The sequence below is a fragment of the Podarcis vaucheri genome, assembly GCF_965113315.1.
Source record: "Podarcis vaucheri genome assembly, chromosome: 11".
NCBI lineage: Eukaryota > Metazoa > Chordata > Lepidosauria > Squamata > Lacertidae > Podarcis > Podarcis vaucheri.
The window spans coordinates 18,578,662-18,599,841 of record NC_138749.1 but is presented as its reverse complement, the minus strand read 5'-3'; the positions used below and the strand labels follow the sequence as shown (position 1 = coordinate 18,599,841).

The 21,180-nt window shown below is 42.1% G+C and overlaps 1 protein-coding gene across 1 annotated transcript in view; it reads right to left on the bottom strand.

Moving 5' to 3' along the window:
• The window catches only part of WDR70 (WD repeat domain 70), a 116,060-nt gene that overhangs the window by 39,658 nt on the left and 55,222 nt on the right, over positions 1-21,180 (bottom strand). Inside the window, exon 10 of the mRNA XM_082241986.1 lies at positions 9,069-9,243. Coding sequence (XP_082098112.1) covers positions 9,069-9,243 — 175 coding nt within the window. The remainder of the gene's footprint in view (positions 1-9,068; positions 9,244-21,180) is intronic.

The window sequence follows — 21,180 nt, the reverse complement described above, 5'->3', positions numbered from 1 at the left end:
TTACACAGGGAAAACAGCTAATCAGCCACAAAGAAACACACAGACACAAGAAAACCCTTTTTGCTCCTTCTTCAACTGATGCCCTGCAAACTCTGATAAGCTCCTCCCACAGCTAATCCCCTGCCTCAACAGAAACCCTGCCCCCTCTGACCTTTACACAGGGAAAACAGCTAATCAGCCACAAGGAAACACACAGACACAAGAAAACCCTTTTTGCTCCTTCTTCAACTGATGCCCTGCAAACTCTGATAAGCTCCTCCCACAGCTAATCCCCTGCCTCAACAGAAACCCTGCCCCCTCTGACCTTTACACAGGGAAAACAGCTAATCAGCCACAAGGAAACACACAGACACAAGAAAACCCTTTTTGCTCCTTCTTCAACTGATGCCCTGCAAACTCTGATAAGCTCCTCCCACAGCTAATCCCCTGCCTCAACAGAAACCCTGCCCCCTCTGACCTTTACACAGGGAAAACAGCTAATCAGCCACAAAGAAACACACACACACAAGAAAACCCTTTTTGCTCCTTCTTCAACTGATGCCCTGCAAACTCTGATAAGCTCCTCCCACTGCTAATCCCCTGCCTCAACAGAAACCCTGCCCCCTCTGACCTTTACACAGGGAAAAAAACTAATCAGCCACAAGGAAACACACAGACACAAGAAAACCCTTTTTGCACCTTCTTCAACTGATGCCCTGCAAACTCTGATAAGCTCCTCCCACAGCTAATCCCCTGCCTCAACAGAAACCCTGCCCCCTCTGACCTTTACACAGGGAAAACAGCTAATCAGCCACAAGGAAACACACAGACACAAGAAAACCCTTTTTGCTCCTTCAACTGATGCCCTGCAAACTCTGATAAGCTCCTCCCACAGCTAATCCCCTGCCTCAACAGAAACCCTGCCCCCTCTGACCTTTACACAGGGAAAACAGCTAATCAGCCACAAGGAAACACACAGACACAAGAAAACCCTTTTTGCTCCTTCTTCAACTGATGCCCAGCGAGAGGCATTAGCAGAGTTCAAGGACATATTCTAGCCAGGCCAAAAAACTCAAGGAAGATGGAAAGCCATGCCAGTAAAGGGTGTGGCCTGGGAAGAGGGGGTGTGGCCTTGAAGTCTGGATGGCCACATTAGTGAGGTTCCCCTCTCCTGGCTTCACCTACAGTTCTCCAATCAGAGTTTCACATTCTTCCTTCCTTCCTGCTGGTCCAAGGACCTGGCTCCTATGTCTGCCAGCCTTGGCGAATTAGGGGCCTAATGTCATGAGCCTAAGTCCACGCTGCATTTAAACATACATGGGCTATACATACATGGATTACATACACCACTACATTTAACTCTTTATCTAAGGAAAAGAATAACTTGCTTCTAGAAAGAGTTCTTCCGTGAGCGTATCTGGTTTCAGTCTGCGTAGCATCACTACAAGTCATATGTTAAATAAAAGACAGCTGGAAAACACTCTGTCCCTTCCACCTCTCTGCCTAGAATCAACATCTGCTGAAAAGCAAGCTTCATGTAGTAGCAACATCGTGGGGAGAAATGTTTCCCCATTTTTCTGCTTTGTTATATTTAGCAAAAGGGGGGCACATGAAGGTATAGTAACACAAGGAAGAGTTTTAAGCATTCAGAAATAATTCATTTTATAGCAAAAACAACGACTTCTCTAGCAAGATCCTTAATTATCGGTTTTAGGATACCACTATTTTCAAAAGATTATTTTGGAAAAAGTTTACAATATAAAAAACCTCAGATGCCATCATATAGTATCACATCATATATAAAATCATACATAGCTTTGCTCATCATACTGACAGCCAGTGTAGTGTATTAGTTAGAGTACTGGACTCAAAGTCCCACTCAGCCGAGAAGTTCATTGCCTCTCAGCTGAACCTTTCTCACACGACTGAGAGGGACGTGTTAGATGTGCTGGTCCTTTTAAGGTAAAGGTAAAGGACTCCTGACAGTTAAGTCAAGTCACAGACAACTCTGGGGTTGCGGTGCTCATCATGCTTTACAGGCTGAGGGAGCTGGCGTTTGTCCGCAGACAGTTTTTCCGGGTCATGTGGCCAGCATGACTAAGCTGCTTCTGGTGAAACCAGAGAAGTGCACGGAAACGCCGTTTACCTTCCCGCCGGAGAAGTACCTATTTATCTACTTGCACTTTTTTGGGGGGGTGTGCTTTCGAACTGCTAGGTTGGCAGGAGTTGGGACCGAGCAACGGGAGCTCACCCCGTCGCGGGGATTTGAATCACCAACCTTCTGATTGGCAAGCCCAAGAGGCTCAGTGGTTTAGACCACAGTGCCGCGTACAAACTGAGATGGCGGATAAAACACCTTGTGGTCTCTTCCATTTCCCCACAAAATGGGAACTAGCAAACGAACTGACTGATGTTGCAAAACTGGGATGGGGAACCTCCAGATTGGAACTACAACTCCCATCAACCCCAGCAAGCATGGCCACTGGTCAGGGATGATGGGAGTTGCCGTTCAACAACATATGGAGAGCCATAGACTCCTCATCCCTGCTGTAAATCAATATTCAGGAAATAGACAAATCAAGCCGTGTCATTTTCTCCTCTTGTAGCACTAAGCTGAATTCTCTAATTTCCTTGCTTTTGGGTTGAATACCTGCTAATCTAAATGATAAAAATTTAAATAATCTGAGGCACACAACTAAAATGTGTTTTAAAAACTCATTAAAACAGAATACAAGCCCAACAATTTCATCAGAATATGTTAAGAGCTGTTATTTTGAAACATCAATTTTTATAGGCCACCGTTTGCAGCAAAATCTGGAAACGATACTGTACATTCCACCTCAGCTCTCAGGGAATGTTTCTCGTTATTGTGTGAAAAAACAAAAAGTGTGAACCTAAAACTGTTATCAACAGTCCAAATGCCAAAGTCATTATTCCCAGTTCTTGAGTTTCTATGTAGCAGAGGTCTGAGCTACTTTATTTATATGCTATTTTCCAAACATGCCTCTGTTTGGGTTGGTGTTGAACCCTGTCACGCTCTGTGTATTCTCCTAGAATCACATCAGCCTACGTTCTTATACACTATGGTGGACCCTCTTAAAGCAGGGCTAACCCACAGCTTTTTGTTACCTTAAACCAGTGATGACCAAACTTGGCCCTCCAGCTGTTTTGGGACTACAATTCCCATCATCCCTCACCACTGGTCCTGTTAGCTAGGGATCATGGGAGTTGTAGTCCAAAAACAGCTGGAGGGCTGTTTGGCCATCACTGTCACTGCCTTAAGCAAATCCTACACACTGCGTAGTATAACAAAAGCCCATTCAAGATCAAGAGGTGACCCAAATCTTATTTGTCTTATTTCCATTGGTAATGCTCATCATCTTCACTGCCTTCCTTTGCAACTGTGGCCAGTATAGAGCAGCTGTATCTCAGCCGCATCTCCTGGAATCCGAGGCAGATTGCTCAGCGGATGAGCTGCCAAGCAGCCTCTGTGCACAAATGCACATCGCTCTCTCTAAGACATGTAGGTAAAGCTGAAGAAGGCACCCCTGGAATTTTGGCACCCCAAGCGCTTGCCCAATTTGCTTGCATGGTTGAGCCACCAATGCCTTAAGATGTAAGATGTAAGACTTAGCAGGCCAGGTTTCTATCTGCATCCTCTCTCTATGAACAAGAATCCTAAGAACACAATACCTCTCTGCTCACTGGGCTCAGTGCTATACAGGGCAGAATGGGGCGGGGCATGCATATCCATGCTCTGCCGACACGTGTGGGGGCTGGGAATGGAACTAGCTCATTCCACCGGTGCAAGGATTTTCACTTGTGCAAGAAACTCCCCCTTCCAATCCCTGTGCATGCCCCACACTCCCACCCAAAATCCTCAATGGGTTGGGAGAATCCTTAGAACAGAAGGAGGGGAGGGGGAAGCTCTGCTGCATAAACAAAGATCATTGCACTGATGGAACAAGATACCGTATTTTTCACTCCATAAGACGCACCTAGTTTTTAGAGGGAAACAAGAAAAAAAATATTCTGAATGAAACAGTGGATGTATGATTTTTGTGGTTCATGCTGTGGCAGCCTCCTTTATCACTAGAGTCCCTTATCTCCCCTCCCGATCGCTTGCTGATCAGCTGATCAGTGGCTTTGTTTCAACACCCCCTTCCCTCTCTAAAAAAAACAAAACCATGATCTGCTTTTCGCCCCTGGGCAATTCGGCTCCAGGAACCACGCATTCACTCCCTAAGGCGCATAGCCATTTCCCCTTACTTTTTAGGAGGAAAAAAGGCGTCTTATGGAGCGAAAAATACAGTAGTTGGATACCACCCAAAACCTGCCCAAATCTATCACCCAAGGACATGAAGCGCACAACGAGTTATGTTGTCAGTTTGGGAAAGATAACTGAATAACCATCTTCTTCAGTGGTTGGATTATGGCAGGTTCCCCCCGTGTGGGTCTAAGGTCTCACTTTCCTTTTTTTCTCTCTCGATCCATTTTATTCTCAAATCCAAAACAAGAAGAAGGCTGAAAAGCCAAAATATCATTCTCCCTCCCCTCTCCATGTATGAACTGGACACAGAGAGGTGTAAACAGTGCTTCCTTTCCCAAGGAAGGTTATTTGTAGCTGAAAACAAGGGGGAACCTGCACTGCTCTCGGATAGTGCTTAAAGAGGTCTGACTGAGTTATTTTTGTTACGAGGCGACAGAGCTCAAGCTTCGGTGCTGCCTCTTGTCACTGTATTAGCTAATACAAACAGTTGGATAGCACCTTAGTGTAAACTGTTTATTATATAAGAGAGAATGCATTTAGAAATAGAACAGTGTCCTTTTTAATCTTAGCCAGAGGGAGGAGCATAAGATGATCATATGGCATTATTTCAGGCTAGGAAGTAGAAGCCGGACCAGATGTATGCAGGGGGGAAAATGTTAATATTTGCTTCTGGCATGCTGTATGCAATTTTTCAGGTTCTGTAGCAGAGGTCTGGCACACATACCTCTGGAAAAAGAAGTGTGGGATACTTGTGGATATGGAAACTTTACCTTGAGCTTGCGAGGAAAATATACTGTCTATTTGGATGCCTTTCATCTTATATTTACTCAAGAAATTTCCAGATGTAGCTAGGTACTCTTCAAAGGCTCCTATGAAACCATCAGTTTGTCATGCAAACAAAGGCAGAAAGGGTGTTTTTCCTCATTGTTAGCAATTTTGACTGCTGTAAACCTGACCAACAGTCAAACACCTTGTTAATTTACTGGGTAATTTGCATTGTAAATAATAGTATTTCCAACTGAATGATGCAAGGCAAAATTCAACCTGAAGGAAAACTCAAGAAAAAATCTGACGAAAGTATTTGAAGTATTTACATTCCTATTTTTTTGTGTTATTTTATCATTAAAAAAAGAAATGAAACAAAGCAGAACACAAGCGGCAGACTAATTTCTGTAACCATTATAATATTATAGAGCCCACCAAAACTATAAACTATACAGAGAAAGCATAACTAAAAATGCATAGCACAGTACATGTTAGTGTGCTGTCCAGTTACAACACATCTGCAAAATCTACAAATTTACAACACTTTTAAAAATCAGTTGTATATATAGGAGAGAGGTGCTTCCTCCTCAGTTTATTTAGGGCAGGACAAAGGGAAGTACCGTATTTTTCGCTCCATAGGACACACTTTTTCTCTTCCAAAAATGAAGGGGAAATGTGTGTGCGTCCTATGGGGCAAATGCAGGCTTTCGCTGAAGCCTGGAGAGCGAGAGGGGTCGGTGCGCACCCGGTGCTGGGCTCCCGCGGCTCACGGAGAGTTGCTTGAATGTGGAAGGCTGGGCGCACTGAGCTCAGCGAGCCCAGGCTTTGCGCGGCTCTCCGCAAGGCGCGGGAGCCCAGCGCCGGACTCCCACGGCTTGCGGAGAGTTGCCTGTTCTGGGGGCTGGGGTCGGGGGAAGCTCGGGCTTCCCCTGGGGGGGAAATAATTTCCCCCCCTTTATTTCCCCCCCAAAAAACTAGGTGCGCCTTATGGGACAGTGCGTCCTATAGGACGAAAAATACGGTAATTCATATGATGCAGAATTAATTTGTGGAATTCACACCTATAAGATCTGGCAATGGCCACCCACTTGATAAAATAAGAGATGTTTAGACAAATTCATGGCATATCACTGGCCACGTCTCATGCTGGCTCTGTGGAACCTACAGTACATCACGGCAGTATTTCACAAAATGCCAGCAGCAGGCAAGGGCTATTGCCTTCAATGCTCTGCTTATGCGTCTCCCAGAGGCATCCAGCAGATTGCTCTCAAACAGGATGTTACAACTAGATGATCCTCTGCATCTGAAAGGAATCTTCTTATGTTTGGTATCTGTAACAACAAGTGTTCTCTTTACCCTTTTGGAGGAGAAAAGAGAAACACCACAGGTCTGCCTCTCTATTCTCTAGGAGGTCAGAAGGGGAGCGTTGCCACCTAATTTTAACTGTAACATAGAAATTGGGGGAATTGCAATAATAATAAAAATAATGATTTAACAGGTATTATTTTACACAAGGGTAAAAAATGGGTGAATCAAGTTTCCCAAAAACGACGATGACTCAATGAAAACGAAAATGCGAAGTCTGTGGAGACTGTTCAAACTTTTCACATACGGTTTATTATTTCGTTATACAGAATGCTTTCATAAACTATGCATGCGCACAACTGTGCTCTCTGTGCACCAGAAGTAAAATTAATGAAGTTTTTGTGACACAATGGAAAACCTGTATGTGAACTATCAGAGAAAGTTTTGCAAAGAGGCATTCTTCTTTGAAGAGAAGCACACATATAACAGAACTCTGGTTAGCTTCTTGGTTATCTCCTCTTGATGTCATATTATCCTTCCTTTATTAAAATTCAAGAAAGTCTTGAATTTATTCCAGGCTGATGGGCCAGACGTCAGTGGAAAATCGAGCAATGGGGGAAAGCACTCTGTGAGGACTGCTACAGTATGCTTCCTCCTCCCAGCCATGCTCTCCTTTCTGTAACAGTGAAGATTCACGACAGAATAAATATTTCTGGTGCATGACTGAAGCCCTAGTAATGGGCTACAAGTCAGCAAGGTTGCCTTCCCCTCAGTGCTTGATCATTGAGTGAGACCATTCCCTTGCTTTTTACAACTAGGAGGCTATGCGTTACTGAAGAGAATGACCTAAAACAATTAGTTTGCTTTGTTATTTTATTGTGTTTTATTATTGTTTGCCACTTTAGACATTTAGGGAAGTTCGCCTGGCGCCTTCATTATACACCTTCAGACACCAGGCAAAAAACGTTCCCTTTTAACCAGGCCTTTGGTTGACCTGATCAACATCCAATATCCTTTTAAAATGTGGCTCTTGGGGGAATGGTATTATTGCATTATTGCCTTTATTTTTATTTTGTATACTGTAATCTTTTTATGTGAACCGCCCTGAAACCTCTGGGTATAGGGCGGTATATAAATTCAATTTAATAATAATAATAATTCATTTTGCTTGATTGTAAAAAGAAGCTCAAAGCAATTTTTTAAAAACTCAGTACATAAATTTCATATGAGCAAGGAGGCAATCCCTAACTCTTTAGCATGGCTATTACCCTTCCCTTTGACTTGTAGCAGTGCTCTACTTCCCAACTACTTGCACTGTCTGCAGGTTAACTGTGTTTCGTTTATTATAACAAACCTTTTGATCCTGATAATTAAGCAAGAATACTTCCTCTTAAATAATAAAAAAGTGTACATAGTAAATCCTTGAAGGTATGACAAAGCTTCTCCACAACACTGGCTGTTAAAGTAAGTGATCTGGGAGAACAATGTTGTCGTCACATAATTTAGTACGGCAATATCAACCTATTCAGTCTTTCATACTGTTTCAAAAAGGGAGGTGTACAGGAAGTGAAAGGAGTTACATTATCATAAATATTCAGCCACAAGCCTACAATAACGTTAGTCCAGCTAAATTCTGACTAATTTTGATTGCCAGCTTTTTATTTCTGTTATTATTTCCACTATAAACCTAGTAAAACTTCTTAATGGCATGAAGCTTTAAGGAAGCTATTCCAAGTGTAAACTTGTTCCAACAGAATAATAATTTTTTCAGAGGCTGGCTTTCATCACCTGTGCGGCTGTTGATGTAAATGCAGACAGTATTCAAATATTAAGTTTCCTGGTGTAGAGTTAACAGCAGCATTCCTAATAGTCTGCTTATTCATGTCTTTCTCTGCATGAACTTCTGTGTGCCTTAGGAATGACACCGTACACGGGGGTGCATGCTCACCTTTTCAGGTGTTTATGAATAAGCAGAAAAGACATGTAAAATTGCAGCGCCATTTGGCCAGAGTATCATCTGATGGTCAGGCTACTGCAGATGCCCCTGAATGAAAAAAAATCACCCCCTCTATCTTGCTTGTATAATTTAATCCACAGTGCATTTTCAACCCGAGACTTTTCAGCATCATTGTACACAACTTCACAAGGAAATATAGGGGTTCCAGCCTGCTTCAGTTAGTGGTTAGGGGTGGAACCACTAGTTTTAGGGAGCAAATTTTAGTGCGGATAGCAGTGGGGGCGAAGAAACAGCCACAAAAACAGACCACTGACACTTTAATTCACCCTCAGTTAAATCTGAATTTCATCGAGTCACATCTGCAGATGCATTCTAGTTCTGCAATTTCACATTTGAGGCTTAAAATCCTGATTAGTTAGCAAAGTTTTAAAAAATATTTTCCCATTCTGGACATAATGGAGAACTTGGTTTGGAAACACATAAAGATCTTGAGGACATGGGGAGGGGGAGGGGGAGTGTACAGCCCCAACGTTTGCCAGAAGTGGATGTTTGAAATGGCCATTGTTAAGATGGAAAACGCCCCCAAAAAAGACTTCATTTTATTTAATATTGCTTGAAAAGAATAGCCACCTGAATCAATAACATTTGTTTGCCAGCATATATGAAGGTGGTATAGTTGGAAGGGACTGCATAACTTTAAGTCAGAAAAAAAGCCTTAAGGGATTTAATCAGGTTACACATTCAGCACTTCCCATTTTCACAGTTGGTGTATGAAAAAAGATGGCCACTTACATTCATATTCCTATCCCAGATCTGTATGGACCCATCTTGGCAACCAGCTGCGATGAGTTTGCCATCTCTGCTGTAGGTGCAGCTTGTGGGAATCACCCGTTTACCTTGGGCTGACCGTGGTTTAAACACACCTTTGTGCTTTTTGTCATTGGTAACATCCCATGTCCTCACAGTCCTAAGGAAGAGATCAACGAAAAATAATGGTTTGCCAAACAGTTTAAAAGGTGAAATAAATCTCAGTTGTTTTGAAAAACCCAATTTCCTTATTTCGCAAACAAACCACAACCGCAATGTTGCTTTATGTAATTCTTTTAAATGCGTGCTTAATACCGAAAACCTAGGAGTGCATAATAAAACAATGCATCTCCCAGCCTCTAATGTTAAGACAAGAGGAGAATAAAATTGCAAAGAAAGGACGTTACTAAGAAAGTTGAGAGCAGGGGCAGTGGGTGCAATCCTGCTCACGCCTCCATGTGTTCAGTGTGTGTGAAAATGGCTACAATCCCTCCCCCCCACCTCTTCTCTGTTTACACTAACTTGAATAATTACTTAGTTTGATGTTGCAGTGATCAATCTATGCCTGTGAGATTAAGTGCAAAGTTGACCAATTATTCCTCATTAGCCTGTAATGGTCTGCTGCAGACACAGAACATTACTGTAATTGAACAGTGCTGATCTAGCAGGTCTGGTTAGATGGTCTGCTTTGCTGTGCTACAGCAGGTAGACTATATTCCACCAAGTACAAAAATAAAGGCAAGCTGCTTAAGGCTGCCCCACCTATTAGCCCAGATAATTCCCTTGCCTCGAGCAGCAGATCAGGAGTGGCAGCGGATTAGTGCTTTTGGTATCTAGCTAGCTACTAGTTCCAGATGGCAGCAGCTGCCTAAAGCAGCTGCATCCAAGTGACAGCGGCACTCCTAAGGGCTCTCTGGGTCACTGTTGGCACTTCAATCTGAAGAATGACCCACAGAGAATGAGGCATTGTAAGCAAAACAGCCCTGGAGATTGCCCAGGGAATATTTGCTGCTACAAGGTGGGAGTAGTACAAGAGTTCTCAAGGGTCACCACACCAACCATGGATTGCTCCAACAGAGGACCTGAAGTTCCACAGATGGGCTAGATGGCCCAAAAGCTCTGTAACAACCTGTCCTTCACTGGCTGCCGAAGTAGGCTATATGAGTAGTATGGATTGTGGGAGCGTCCAGACCAGCTGTTCATTGAGCATTCATGTTGGTCTGCTCACACAAAACTTGCGTGGAGATTATACAACTTGCCTGATATGTCCACATGAGGGTCATTCAACAATGCCAGCTAGTGGTTATTATCTCAAGCTTTCCAGTGCAACTTTCCAGGCATTTTGTGATTAGAAAAGTGATGGCATAATTGCATTAGAAAGTGTGGCGTTACAACTGCATTTTCTCTGCATAAGCAGCACACCTGGAAGCACCCTGTGACTGCTTTAAGAATTTGCAACAGAATGCCAAGGCTTCAGTTCAAACCACCTCACCATGAATCAGGTGTGCTTATTATAGAGCAGCTGCAACCCCAAACCCATCCATCAAGCTTTTATATCTGGATAGGCTGCTGAAAGAAAAGGGAATCTAGTAGACACTGAAAGGTATACCCAAAAGCTACCCCCCCCCATAAGGAAAATATGCTTAGTGATATACTCAGAGCTGCATACCAGAAAACAGAGACTGCCCAAGCACCTAGTAATGAATTAGTTTTACATGAAGGGGGTACATAACGATAGCATGCAGATCAACATCTTCATGCATAAATATTGTTGCACGGAATGTACGGCATCAGATATTATTTATTAATTTGTTTTTGTGAGCTGTCTTGCAATGAAGGTTTTCATAAAAGGTAGGGCTCAGAAATATTAGATGAATAAACAAATAAGTAGGATGGAGCTGCGCAAAGCTTAGAGGATTGTGAAGCACAGCTACCCATGGGTAGCATCTTGCCTGTGAACCTTAGGAGGTGCTTTTCATCACATCTGCAGCACAGGCTTCAGTTCAAGCCACTTACTGCTCATTTGTCCTTCTCGCAAACTAGTCATCCAATGCCAATTTAGATTTTAAAAATCACTGAAAAGTATCTGTGCTGGCCTAATGGCCAGGCAAGTTGCCATTTTGGCAGCATGGGTAGAGGCCTGCTAGCTGCTTATCTTTCAACATGCCCAGGAATCCAGCAAAATGTTACTGGGGTGGGGGATGGATGGAGCGATGTGGACAAAGACTGCTTCCAGTTGGGAATGGAGAGAACTGAACAGGAGAGTTGTGGAGCAATACTGGGCTCATATATTTGACGACGAGTTCGTAAAGAACTTTAACATAATGGTTGGGAATTATAGGAGTTAAAGCCCCAAACATCCTGAGAACTCTAGGTTAGTAAAGGTGTACACACCACTCAGATATAACTATATTGTTGATATTCTATTATTTTATGTGCACTGTTTTATGTTTTCAGTGCTGTAATCCACTCTGGGACCTTAGGCAAATGGCAAGATATAAGCTTTATGAAGAGATATATAGACATACCCCCACCACTGGATTTTACTGTTTCTTAGATATACATAAAACAGCTGAAAGTGCAGGAATGGGAATGGAGAAGGACATAAATACAGGTGGACTGGCTAAATATTCCTATACACAACAGACTTCCATCCTTTCAGAATGCTGAATTTCTTCCAGACTTTAACTCAAACGTCTTCTGGCATCCAACGAATAAAAACATTTCAATATTTGGCAGGGAGAGGAGATAATTAATTATAAAGAAATGAATCAAAGAGCACTTTGGACAAAGTTCATTTGTTTAGACTACACAACCAAGACTTGGGATCCAAGAATACAGTTTATCAGGTATTTTGCCAAGTCAAATGCTACTACTGTATCAAGGCAGCCATCTACCAAGAAGATAAGGCAGTCTGAGCAAAGACCAAGAGTCGGATTTCTAGTAGGTTTCACAAAACAAAATTGGGCATACCCAACAGCTGGACCACACACTAGCAAATTCATACAAGTTATGAGACACACAAACTGTATATGGTTAGATGCCAAGAATTATTTGGGCTGGCCAAACAGAAAAGCCTCTGGCAACCCATACAGTATATGCATTTCAGCCCTTCATAATCTGTACATGACGCGCAACTACTATGCATTTCATATGTGGGCATCCTGCAAAATGTAGCCATTAATGATGGATCTTCCGGTCAATGACAAAAGCTTTTGTTTTGACATACCAACAGGCAGTGCCTATTACTCCAGGAAGCTACAGAAATATCACACCTACTGGTCTATGGAGGAAGTTTCTTTCTTTCTTTCTTTCTTCTCCTAAGATTTTATCAAAGATCTTTCACAACACAATAAAATAAAAGTAGTTAATCTAAATAAAAACAAAACAGAGAAAGGGAAAGGGAAAAGAAAATGCAGAGTCCTCTCTCAAAGGTAACCCTTGTCCCACACAGAAGGAGGCAGGCCCTTCCAGCTCTCAACTGGGAACTTTCCTTTCATCTCCCAGTCTCTTAACCTGGGAGACTTTCCCTTTCTTGCCTCTCACTCAGGGTCCAGAGGAAGTTATGGGTATGGGGGGGTGGGCACTTCAAAAAGCACGAAGAAGAGACAAACCAAGCCAGCACAGCAGGCACAAGACAAATGAAAGATGAACCAGCTTAAGAAGGGACAGAAGAAACAGCTCAAAGGCTTACTTCAGCCATACACTTATCGGCCAGAAGAAGAGAATCACTGGCTTCCCAAGGCCACCTGATTCCTCAGCCCAAGGAGGTCCTGGCCAGCAAGTTCTGCTGGTTAATTTGCAGTTCCCTTCTGTAATCAGCTGCCTTGCAGATGCTGTGAGCATGAGACCAATGCTCATGGTCTACACTTCCAGACAATATCCCTATGGTGACCAACAGTTATAAGGATGGGACTGAGGAAGGTAAAAAACAGGGTGTGAGGATGCAGCACCCCCACACCCACCTTTGCTTTCTCATACATTTAACACACTGCCCTGCCCACGCTCATTTCTCATTGTGTACAACTGATGCTTCTCTTCTTAGACTTCGACAGGATGCAACTACCTTCCTGAGGCTAAACCAGCCTGGGTCTTCTCTTGAGAACCTCATGCACATCACCTTCAGTTCCATGATGGAAAAGTGGTATATAAACGTACCAAATAAACAAAGAATACGGTGAAACTAGAAATAAATAAAGCATAATACATTTGTTACTGAACGGACGAAGGCCAAACCGCTGGAGTCTGTTGTTTTGTAAAGAGGATTAGTAAAGGAATTAATAAAGCTCATGCACTGCTCAAAAGAAAATGAGGCATGGGGGTGATGCCCGCATTGCTGAAAAGTAAACATCAGAAAAATATGCCAAAATTAATCACACATTCGATTGAAGGCAGTCATCAAAACACAGGGCATTTAAATTCAATTTTGCGCCTGTGTCACGGACTAAAAACAAAAACTCACATTGAAAAGTCTGAAGATCTACAAAATTACTCTTCAGCTGGAAGGGCTGACACGTAATCCACAATGCAAACCCATTTTACGTGTAACTGGCTTTTTAAAAGCGGTAGATTCCACATCTGCAAAACAGATTTTGTGAAATGCTTCTTATTGCCAAAGAGTGATTCAAAGCAATTTTAAAAGGGATTGAAATGCTCTCTTGGAAGGTAATGGGGACATATTCATGATCAGAGAATGTAAATAATTTCTGGAAACAGCTGACTCTCTTACTGAGTTCAGTTTTAAGCTCTTCAAATTTGTGTTTCTTTTGATTTTACAGAGACCCATTACCCATGTAGCACACTCTGCATGCTGTAATGTATAAAAGAGACACAATAAAAAGGCATATGTCCAGTATGCCCTGTATTTGACAATTAAAAGGATTTATGGAGCTTTATTTTCTCACTGCCAAAGTGTGACTCTCCTCCCACCCACCCCAACATAAATTTAATCAAGCCCACATACAACTAAACATAAGGAGATGGAAAATTGTAAGCCAACTGAAACACCTGTGTGATTGGGAAATAGACAGGAGATGATGCTAGGGACAAGGTCGCAGAAGATTCCTGGGAGCTGGTTGGAGTGTGTCACAGCAAGGTGAAAAGTGCTAGAATGCAAATGGGTGAATAGTAAATGGTGTGATGCAAGTCACAAACAACGCAGGCCTGCACTATTTATTTCTCACATTCCTATTCCACTTTTTCTCCAAGGAGCTCAAGATAGTATACAGTGGTACCTCGGGTTAAGTACTTAATTCGTTCCGGGGGTCCGTACTTAACCTGAAACTGTTCTTAACCTGAAGCACCACTTTAGCTAATGGGGCCTCCTGCTGCTGCCGCGCCACCGGAGCATAATTTCTGTTCTCATCCTAAGCAAAGTTCTTAACCTGAAGCACTATTTCTGGGTTAGTGGAGTATGTAACCTGAAGCGTATGTAACCCGAGGTACCACTGTATGTGGTTCTCCCCATCTCATCTTATCTCCACAAGAACCCTTTGAGGTAGGTCTGGCTGAGAAACGAGCTTCAAGGTTGAGTCATGGTTTCTCAGGTCCTAGTCTGACACTAACCACTATACAATGTATTACAATTCCCACCAAGCACTCTTCAGTTTGGAAAGCTGCTGTATTTTAGCATTTGGTTTTCAGAGATCTGACGTTTCAGTCTACACGCTCCTTTTCAAATACCACAAAAAGATCAACCAGAGATGTTGCCCAACTGCCCCAAAGTAGTAAGATTTTTTTATGAAATGGTCTTCCAATATTCATTTGTTGTTATTTTTTAAAACCCATTTTTTTAAAACCCACTTGCAGGATGCTGCTCTGCACTCAGGACAGAAGGAGTAAATACCCTGAAACTACAGTCAACGCCAGAGGAGCTTTCCATACTTGTCTGGCAATAGATACTCTGAGTAAACTACATACCCAAAAATGATGCATCTGATTGAAATTAAGCTAATTTGAACCATATTAGAAAAGAAAAACCCATTCCTAACCATATGCAAAACAGGTTAAGAAAAAACAAAACAGAACAGCAGTAAGATATTCCATCCAAGGAGACAACCTCAACAGTTACAGTAAATCAGAACCACTGCTTAAGAATAATCTTAACAGTATAATGCCTAACCCAGTTTTAGTCTTTGAACAAGGCAGCCAAATCAGACAACTGGTGAAACATATCTGACAGTTGTTCACTACTAGGCCCCCAAATTAGCTGAAGATAAAGGAGATGCGTGTTAGGTAGTGGTCCAAATGGGATATGTCCATGATGTTGCAACTTTCCATGCTAGAAGAGCCCTTTCAAAAACTGGACCAGAGCTGCCTCGGGATTACTCCTCCTGCACAACTGTGGACTTCCGAAGTCCCCCAAACACTGTAACAGGCTTTGTTAGCATATGGGCCACACTGGTCATGAACTGCAGTTGAGTAAGGCAGCATTCGATATGGTCTCAAAATGGGGAACTTCTAAGTCAGCCACAAACATTCAACACCATCAGTTCATTTAACAGCTCCCACAAACATTCAAGTGCAGAGTTTCATAGGCTTTGGATAGAGGAATTCTTAGGAGATAAGGATGACAAAATGTATTTGTCAATTCTTCACATTTATCTGAAGAAAAACACACAGAGCAGAGACGCCTTAAGAGGCTTTAAAAGGACGGTTATTTATGAGAAGACTTTACAGAACAGGATCCACTCGCTTGTTTTATATAGCTAATTAGTTTTATTACACCAAAGAGAGTCATAAAGTCTAATGGAGTGGTGACAACTACAGAGGAACAGTCAATAAAACTTCTAAGGAATGCCTTAAACAAAGTAAGTAATTAACTGAAACTCACAAATGTGCCATGCTTTATGAGAACTGCATGGAGTGCATCTTTAAAATTAGAAGAACTAGTGATAATACATTTTTCCTTGATCACCAGAAGTCAATCTTTCACCAGTGTGGCTTAAGGTTTGAGCTGGATGGGCAAGTGCCCCTCTAATCTCTTTTCAACCGATACAATGGTGCTAGCTGTCAAGTTGCCTTGAAACACTAAGAAAAAAGATGGAATAAGTATAAAGGAGAGAGTTGCCTGTGAGCAAATTTGGCTCTTGGGCTATAATAGTTTCCCCACCCTCAGTTTAATACGACATGCAAATACAGTGGTGCCTTGCAAGACGAATGCCTCGCAAGATGGAAAACTCGCTAGACGAAAGAGTTTTCCGTTTTGGAGGTGCTTCGCAAAATGAATTTCCTATGGGCTTGCTTCGCAAGACGAAAATGTCTTGCGAGTTCCTGCGGGGTTTTTTTCCTTTCCCCCCTTTTTCTAAGCCGCTAAGCCGCTTATCAGCTGATCCGATAAGCCGCTAAAAGCCGCTAATAGCGCTAATCCGCCAATGGGCTTGCTTCGCAGGACGAAAAAACCGCTAGACGAAGAGACTCACAGAATGGATTCTTTTCGTCTTGCGAGGCACCACTGTAGGCCAAAATATACAGAAGCTGCAACTAACTGTGAATTCCCATTCGACATGCTACACTGATCCTTTGACATGGACAAAGACTACCCCAATGTTAACATAAGAGACAACTGAGCTTCTGTATATAATTAAAGGATACTCTTTATTATTCTTGGCATAGTCTGCAGGTGCAAAATGATAAAAATGTTACAGACAACTCCTGAAATATTTATTGTTGCCAAACACCTTCTCCTATTCATTGATGCAAGTGTGGGGAATCTTTGGTCCATCAGAGGTTGCTAAATTGAAACCCAACCACCACTGGCCATTGGCCACGATTGCTAGGGCTGATGGGAGCTGTTGTTCCGCAACATCTGGACTGCTGCGCTAATGTTTTATTTGACTAAGTGTAATGTATATTCTAACTTTGCCCTTTTATGACCAACCCAACTTTCATACCGGTGAAGATATTGACTCACCCAGCAGCAAGGTTTACAGAAAATAATGGAAGGGGTCACCAGATGACAGAAACAACCATAAAGATGATTTGCATTTAAGATTTCAAATACTTTCTGACACACTACGTGCTGCCATTCTTTTATGTATTACAGCAATTTTCATATTTTTAGCCTTCAAAGATTTACTATTGAAGCTTTTGTATCCTTTTTATAGCTCAACTTTTAGTTTGATATAGCTCTCTTCTACTCCAATTTTATTCACCTAGTCATCAAATCTGATCAACCAAATCCTTTGATATACTTGTGTTTGGCATTATTTGCTATATGAGACAAATTACTAAAGGGCACTGTCTGCTTTGGAGATTTTTGCCAGTAACAGAAAAAAGCATGCCTTCTCAATCTATAAATCAGTACTCCTGATATCTATTGTTTTATTATTATTATTGCTGCAAAATACATGGAATTTGGCTAATGCCTCCCATAAAGTAGGAGAGACCAAAGAGATGCAGTGATTCCATTTTGGGTAAAGGGATGCAGGAAAGGTCAACATATTTAAAACGAATCTTCTGGATAAGAAAAATAGGATGTAAGTCATCTCTATAAGGGATACATTAAGCTTCGATCAAAGGGGAAGTTTGATACAGGAAGTTCAGCTCTGGTTACCATCAACAGTGGGAAGTTACTCAGATATAGCTTTGCGTGAGGCAGAGAAAGTAAGAGTGAATCACTGAAAAAACAGGATGGCTTCTAAAGATCCCAATTAGTTAAGGCTGTAAATAGTTTTGCAGTTCATCTGGGTTTAGAATTATCACCACCCAGATCAGAACTTTTGACTGAGGCTAACATGAAACAGCCATTACCATAGGCGATAACAGAAAGCTCTCAAAAGGAATTCTGTAAGCCAACAAATGTAGGCATTAGCAATTTGTTTTTTCAGCCCCATATGCTGCCATCTTATAACTCAACATCACAGGCAATTATGCTAACAATGAGCAGAAATCAAGAACTCCACCAAGGGGGTGAAGGCAATAAAAGAATAACATTCTGCAGTACTGTATACTTTTTCTTTTCTTTTGGGTCAGTGGTTTGTGTACATACATACCAGATTACAACCCAAAATAGATGTTAACTTAGTGAAATCCATTATTTTACGTAAAGAGAGAAATTATTTACCATTATTTAATTATGGTGTTACTGCAATGGAAAAAGAAGAAGGAAATATTAAATATGATATTTCTTTTTAACAATGAGCAGCACCATTGGTTCATTAAGTTGTAAATTCTTAATTAACAAAATGATTAAGTCCAATTAATGCATGAAGGGGATAATACCATAGAGTAAGCTGTTGTGTCAGTCTTAGCGATATAACTTCCCCTTCCTTCCTCTTCCACTCGTAGCTGAGTAAGATTGTCTTCCATGAACATGGTCTTAACAGGGAGTCTGTAAGTGACTGTGGAGGGCAACTGTGGATTCACAAGTCATTCCACAGTGGAGATATAGGTTTCTGGGCAGGAGTTGATCATGGTGAAGGTTTGCCAAGCGTGCCTTCCTCTTAGCACGTTTCTCCCTTTCATCCTGAGTTCGAGCGTCATTAAAGCCCATGACACCTTTGGTAAAGGCTGTTCTCCAATTGGAGAACTCGCAGGCCAATGTTTCTCAGTTGTCGGTGTTTATACTACATTTTTAAAGATTTTACTTGAGAGAGTCTTTAAACCTCTTTTGTTGACCACCAGTTTGGAATAGAGTAGTTGGTTTGAAAGATAACAATCAGACATCCATCAGTCTAATGAAGTTGATGTTGAAGAATCATTGCTTTGACATTGGTGATCTTTGCTTCTTCCAATACACTGTCGTTAGTTTGCCTGTCTTCCCAAGTGACATGTCAACTTTTTTGGAGACACCGTTGATGGAATCTTTCAAGGAGCTGGAGATGGCATTGATAAGTGGTACAATAGCTTTGCAAACAAACATTTTGATTTCCCTGTGACTGTCCTGGTGCTCAAACACTCTGTGCTTCAAAATTGGGAAAAAGCTGCACTCGCAGAGCTCAGGCGATGCTGGATTTCAGCACCAATGTCAGCCCTTGTGGAAAGATAACTGCTCAGGTAGAAGAAGTGATGGGTGCTTTCCAACACTGCACCATTGAATTGGATTGTGGCACTGCAGAAGGGTTGTTTTGTGCTTGTTGGTGTAGCACATTGGTTTTTTGGATGTTGAGCGATAGGCCAAGCTTTTTATAAGCCTCTGTGAAGATATTTAGGATGGTCTGAAGATCATCCTCTTAGTGTGCACTTACCTTGCGAGGAAAGAGGTAATCAAGCTTATTGTTGTAACCCAAGTCTACCTGAGAAGTTTAGCATGTGAAGAGGTTGAAGCTGGTTGCTCGTGCTCAACCACAAGCTCAAGCAGCTACTATTGAATTTCTGTACCAATGCTCTAGGAACTTTCATCACTTTGTAACTAAGCTAAGTTTTACTGCCTGTGCAACTTTTCTGACTAATGCATGGAAAAGCACATGAACATGACCTTTGAAGAGTCTGTAGGTAAACCAGTTTTCAATTTGCAGAACATGTGGTCTTTTCCTATGTTGGGGGAAGAGGGTAATTTTGGAACTCACTTAAAAGGGCCTATTTTAAATGTCTGACAGCCTATATTTCCATGCTTTATTTTGCTGCATATTTAGTGACTGTAAATCTCTGCTGGAGTTCTCTCACCAAAGAGGACTTGCCCCAAACTTGAATCCTGTCATCCAGGAATTCTCGGACAGACAGCACCAACAACACTTTTTTCAATATCCCCAAAAGGACATTCATTTAAATTTAACCAGTCAACAGGCATGTGATTAAGCAACTAAAAATTATTTAAATCAAATGACAATCCTCTTCCTTTTAAAGTTAATGGCAGGATGTACATCCTCCTCACTGTGCTGGTATGAGTTTATGGGAAAAGTGGGGGTCAAACAGTTGCCTCCTTTACATCTGAGCAGGACACTGTTGGTGCTGTATCACCAGACTGGATGGCTTACTGCACAATGAATTTAGAGCATGCTTTGTGTTGAAAGACCTTGAGAGCCTGGAAGATCAAGAGAAGTTCCTAAGGCTACATTCTTGAAACAGATCCTACTTTGGCAGGAGTAGCTTCAGGATTGTCGCCCGCAGCACAAAGGCAAGAATTCAAATGGATAATTATCAACATTTATATTCTCAAAAGCCAAATATTGTCTCTAGAAGATCTCCACAGGATCTGGAGTCTCCAGTGAATTGATCCCGAATGCGGAAGAGCTTTGGAATGAGGATAAATAGAAGAGATGTGGAAAGCAATGGTGAGAGTTGCTAAAGGCTACATGTTTTAAGAAGGGAAAGGCATATTTTTGACAACACTTGATCATACTGCTACATTATAGAACGCGTGCCTTACTTAACTCAAGCTTGAACACCCACCCACCCAGATTTATTCCGGTTTTTAGAGGGCAAATCTAAACTATATGTCCAAGCTTAAGGTTTAAAAGGAATTGGGAAATGTGTGTGTGTACACACACCATTAAAGGTAAAGGGTAAAGGGACCCCTGACCATTAGGTCCAGTCGTGGCTAACTCTGGGGTTGTGGCGCTCATCTCGCTTTACTGGCCGAGGGAGCCGGCGTACAGCTTCCGGGTCATGTGGCCAGCATGACTAAGCTGCTTCTGGTGAACCAGAGCAGCAAAAGGAAACGCCATTTACCTTCCCGCTGGAGCAATACCTATTGATCTACTTGCACTTTGACATGCTTTCGAACTGCTAGGTTGGCAGGAGAGGGACTGAGCAATGGGAGCTCACCCCGTCACAGGGATTCGAACCACCGAGCTTCTGATCAGCAAGTCCTAGGTTCTGTGGTTTAACCCACAGCGCCACCGGCGTCCCACACTATTATCAATAGCATACACACACTATTATCAATAGTATAATCACCACTACTCTTGTTATTCATTAAGGTGAATACACTTTGTTGAAAAATAAAGTTCCCAGTTTCACATAGCCACATTTTTAAAAGATATAAAATGGAAATAGGTCCTCCTACGGCCCTAAGCAATGTGTCTGCTACTGTCCCTGGAGAAGAAACACATTATTTTTGTGATGTGCCAGGGTTTTGTTTGCCTCTAGCCCTAAAATCTCATCTGTTCCCAAATCCCTCTCAGTTCACTGCACAGCCTTCTTCCACCTTGAAACC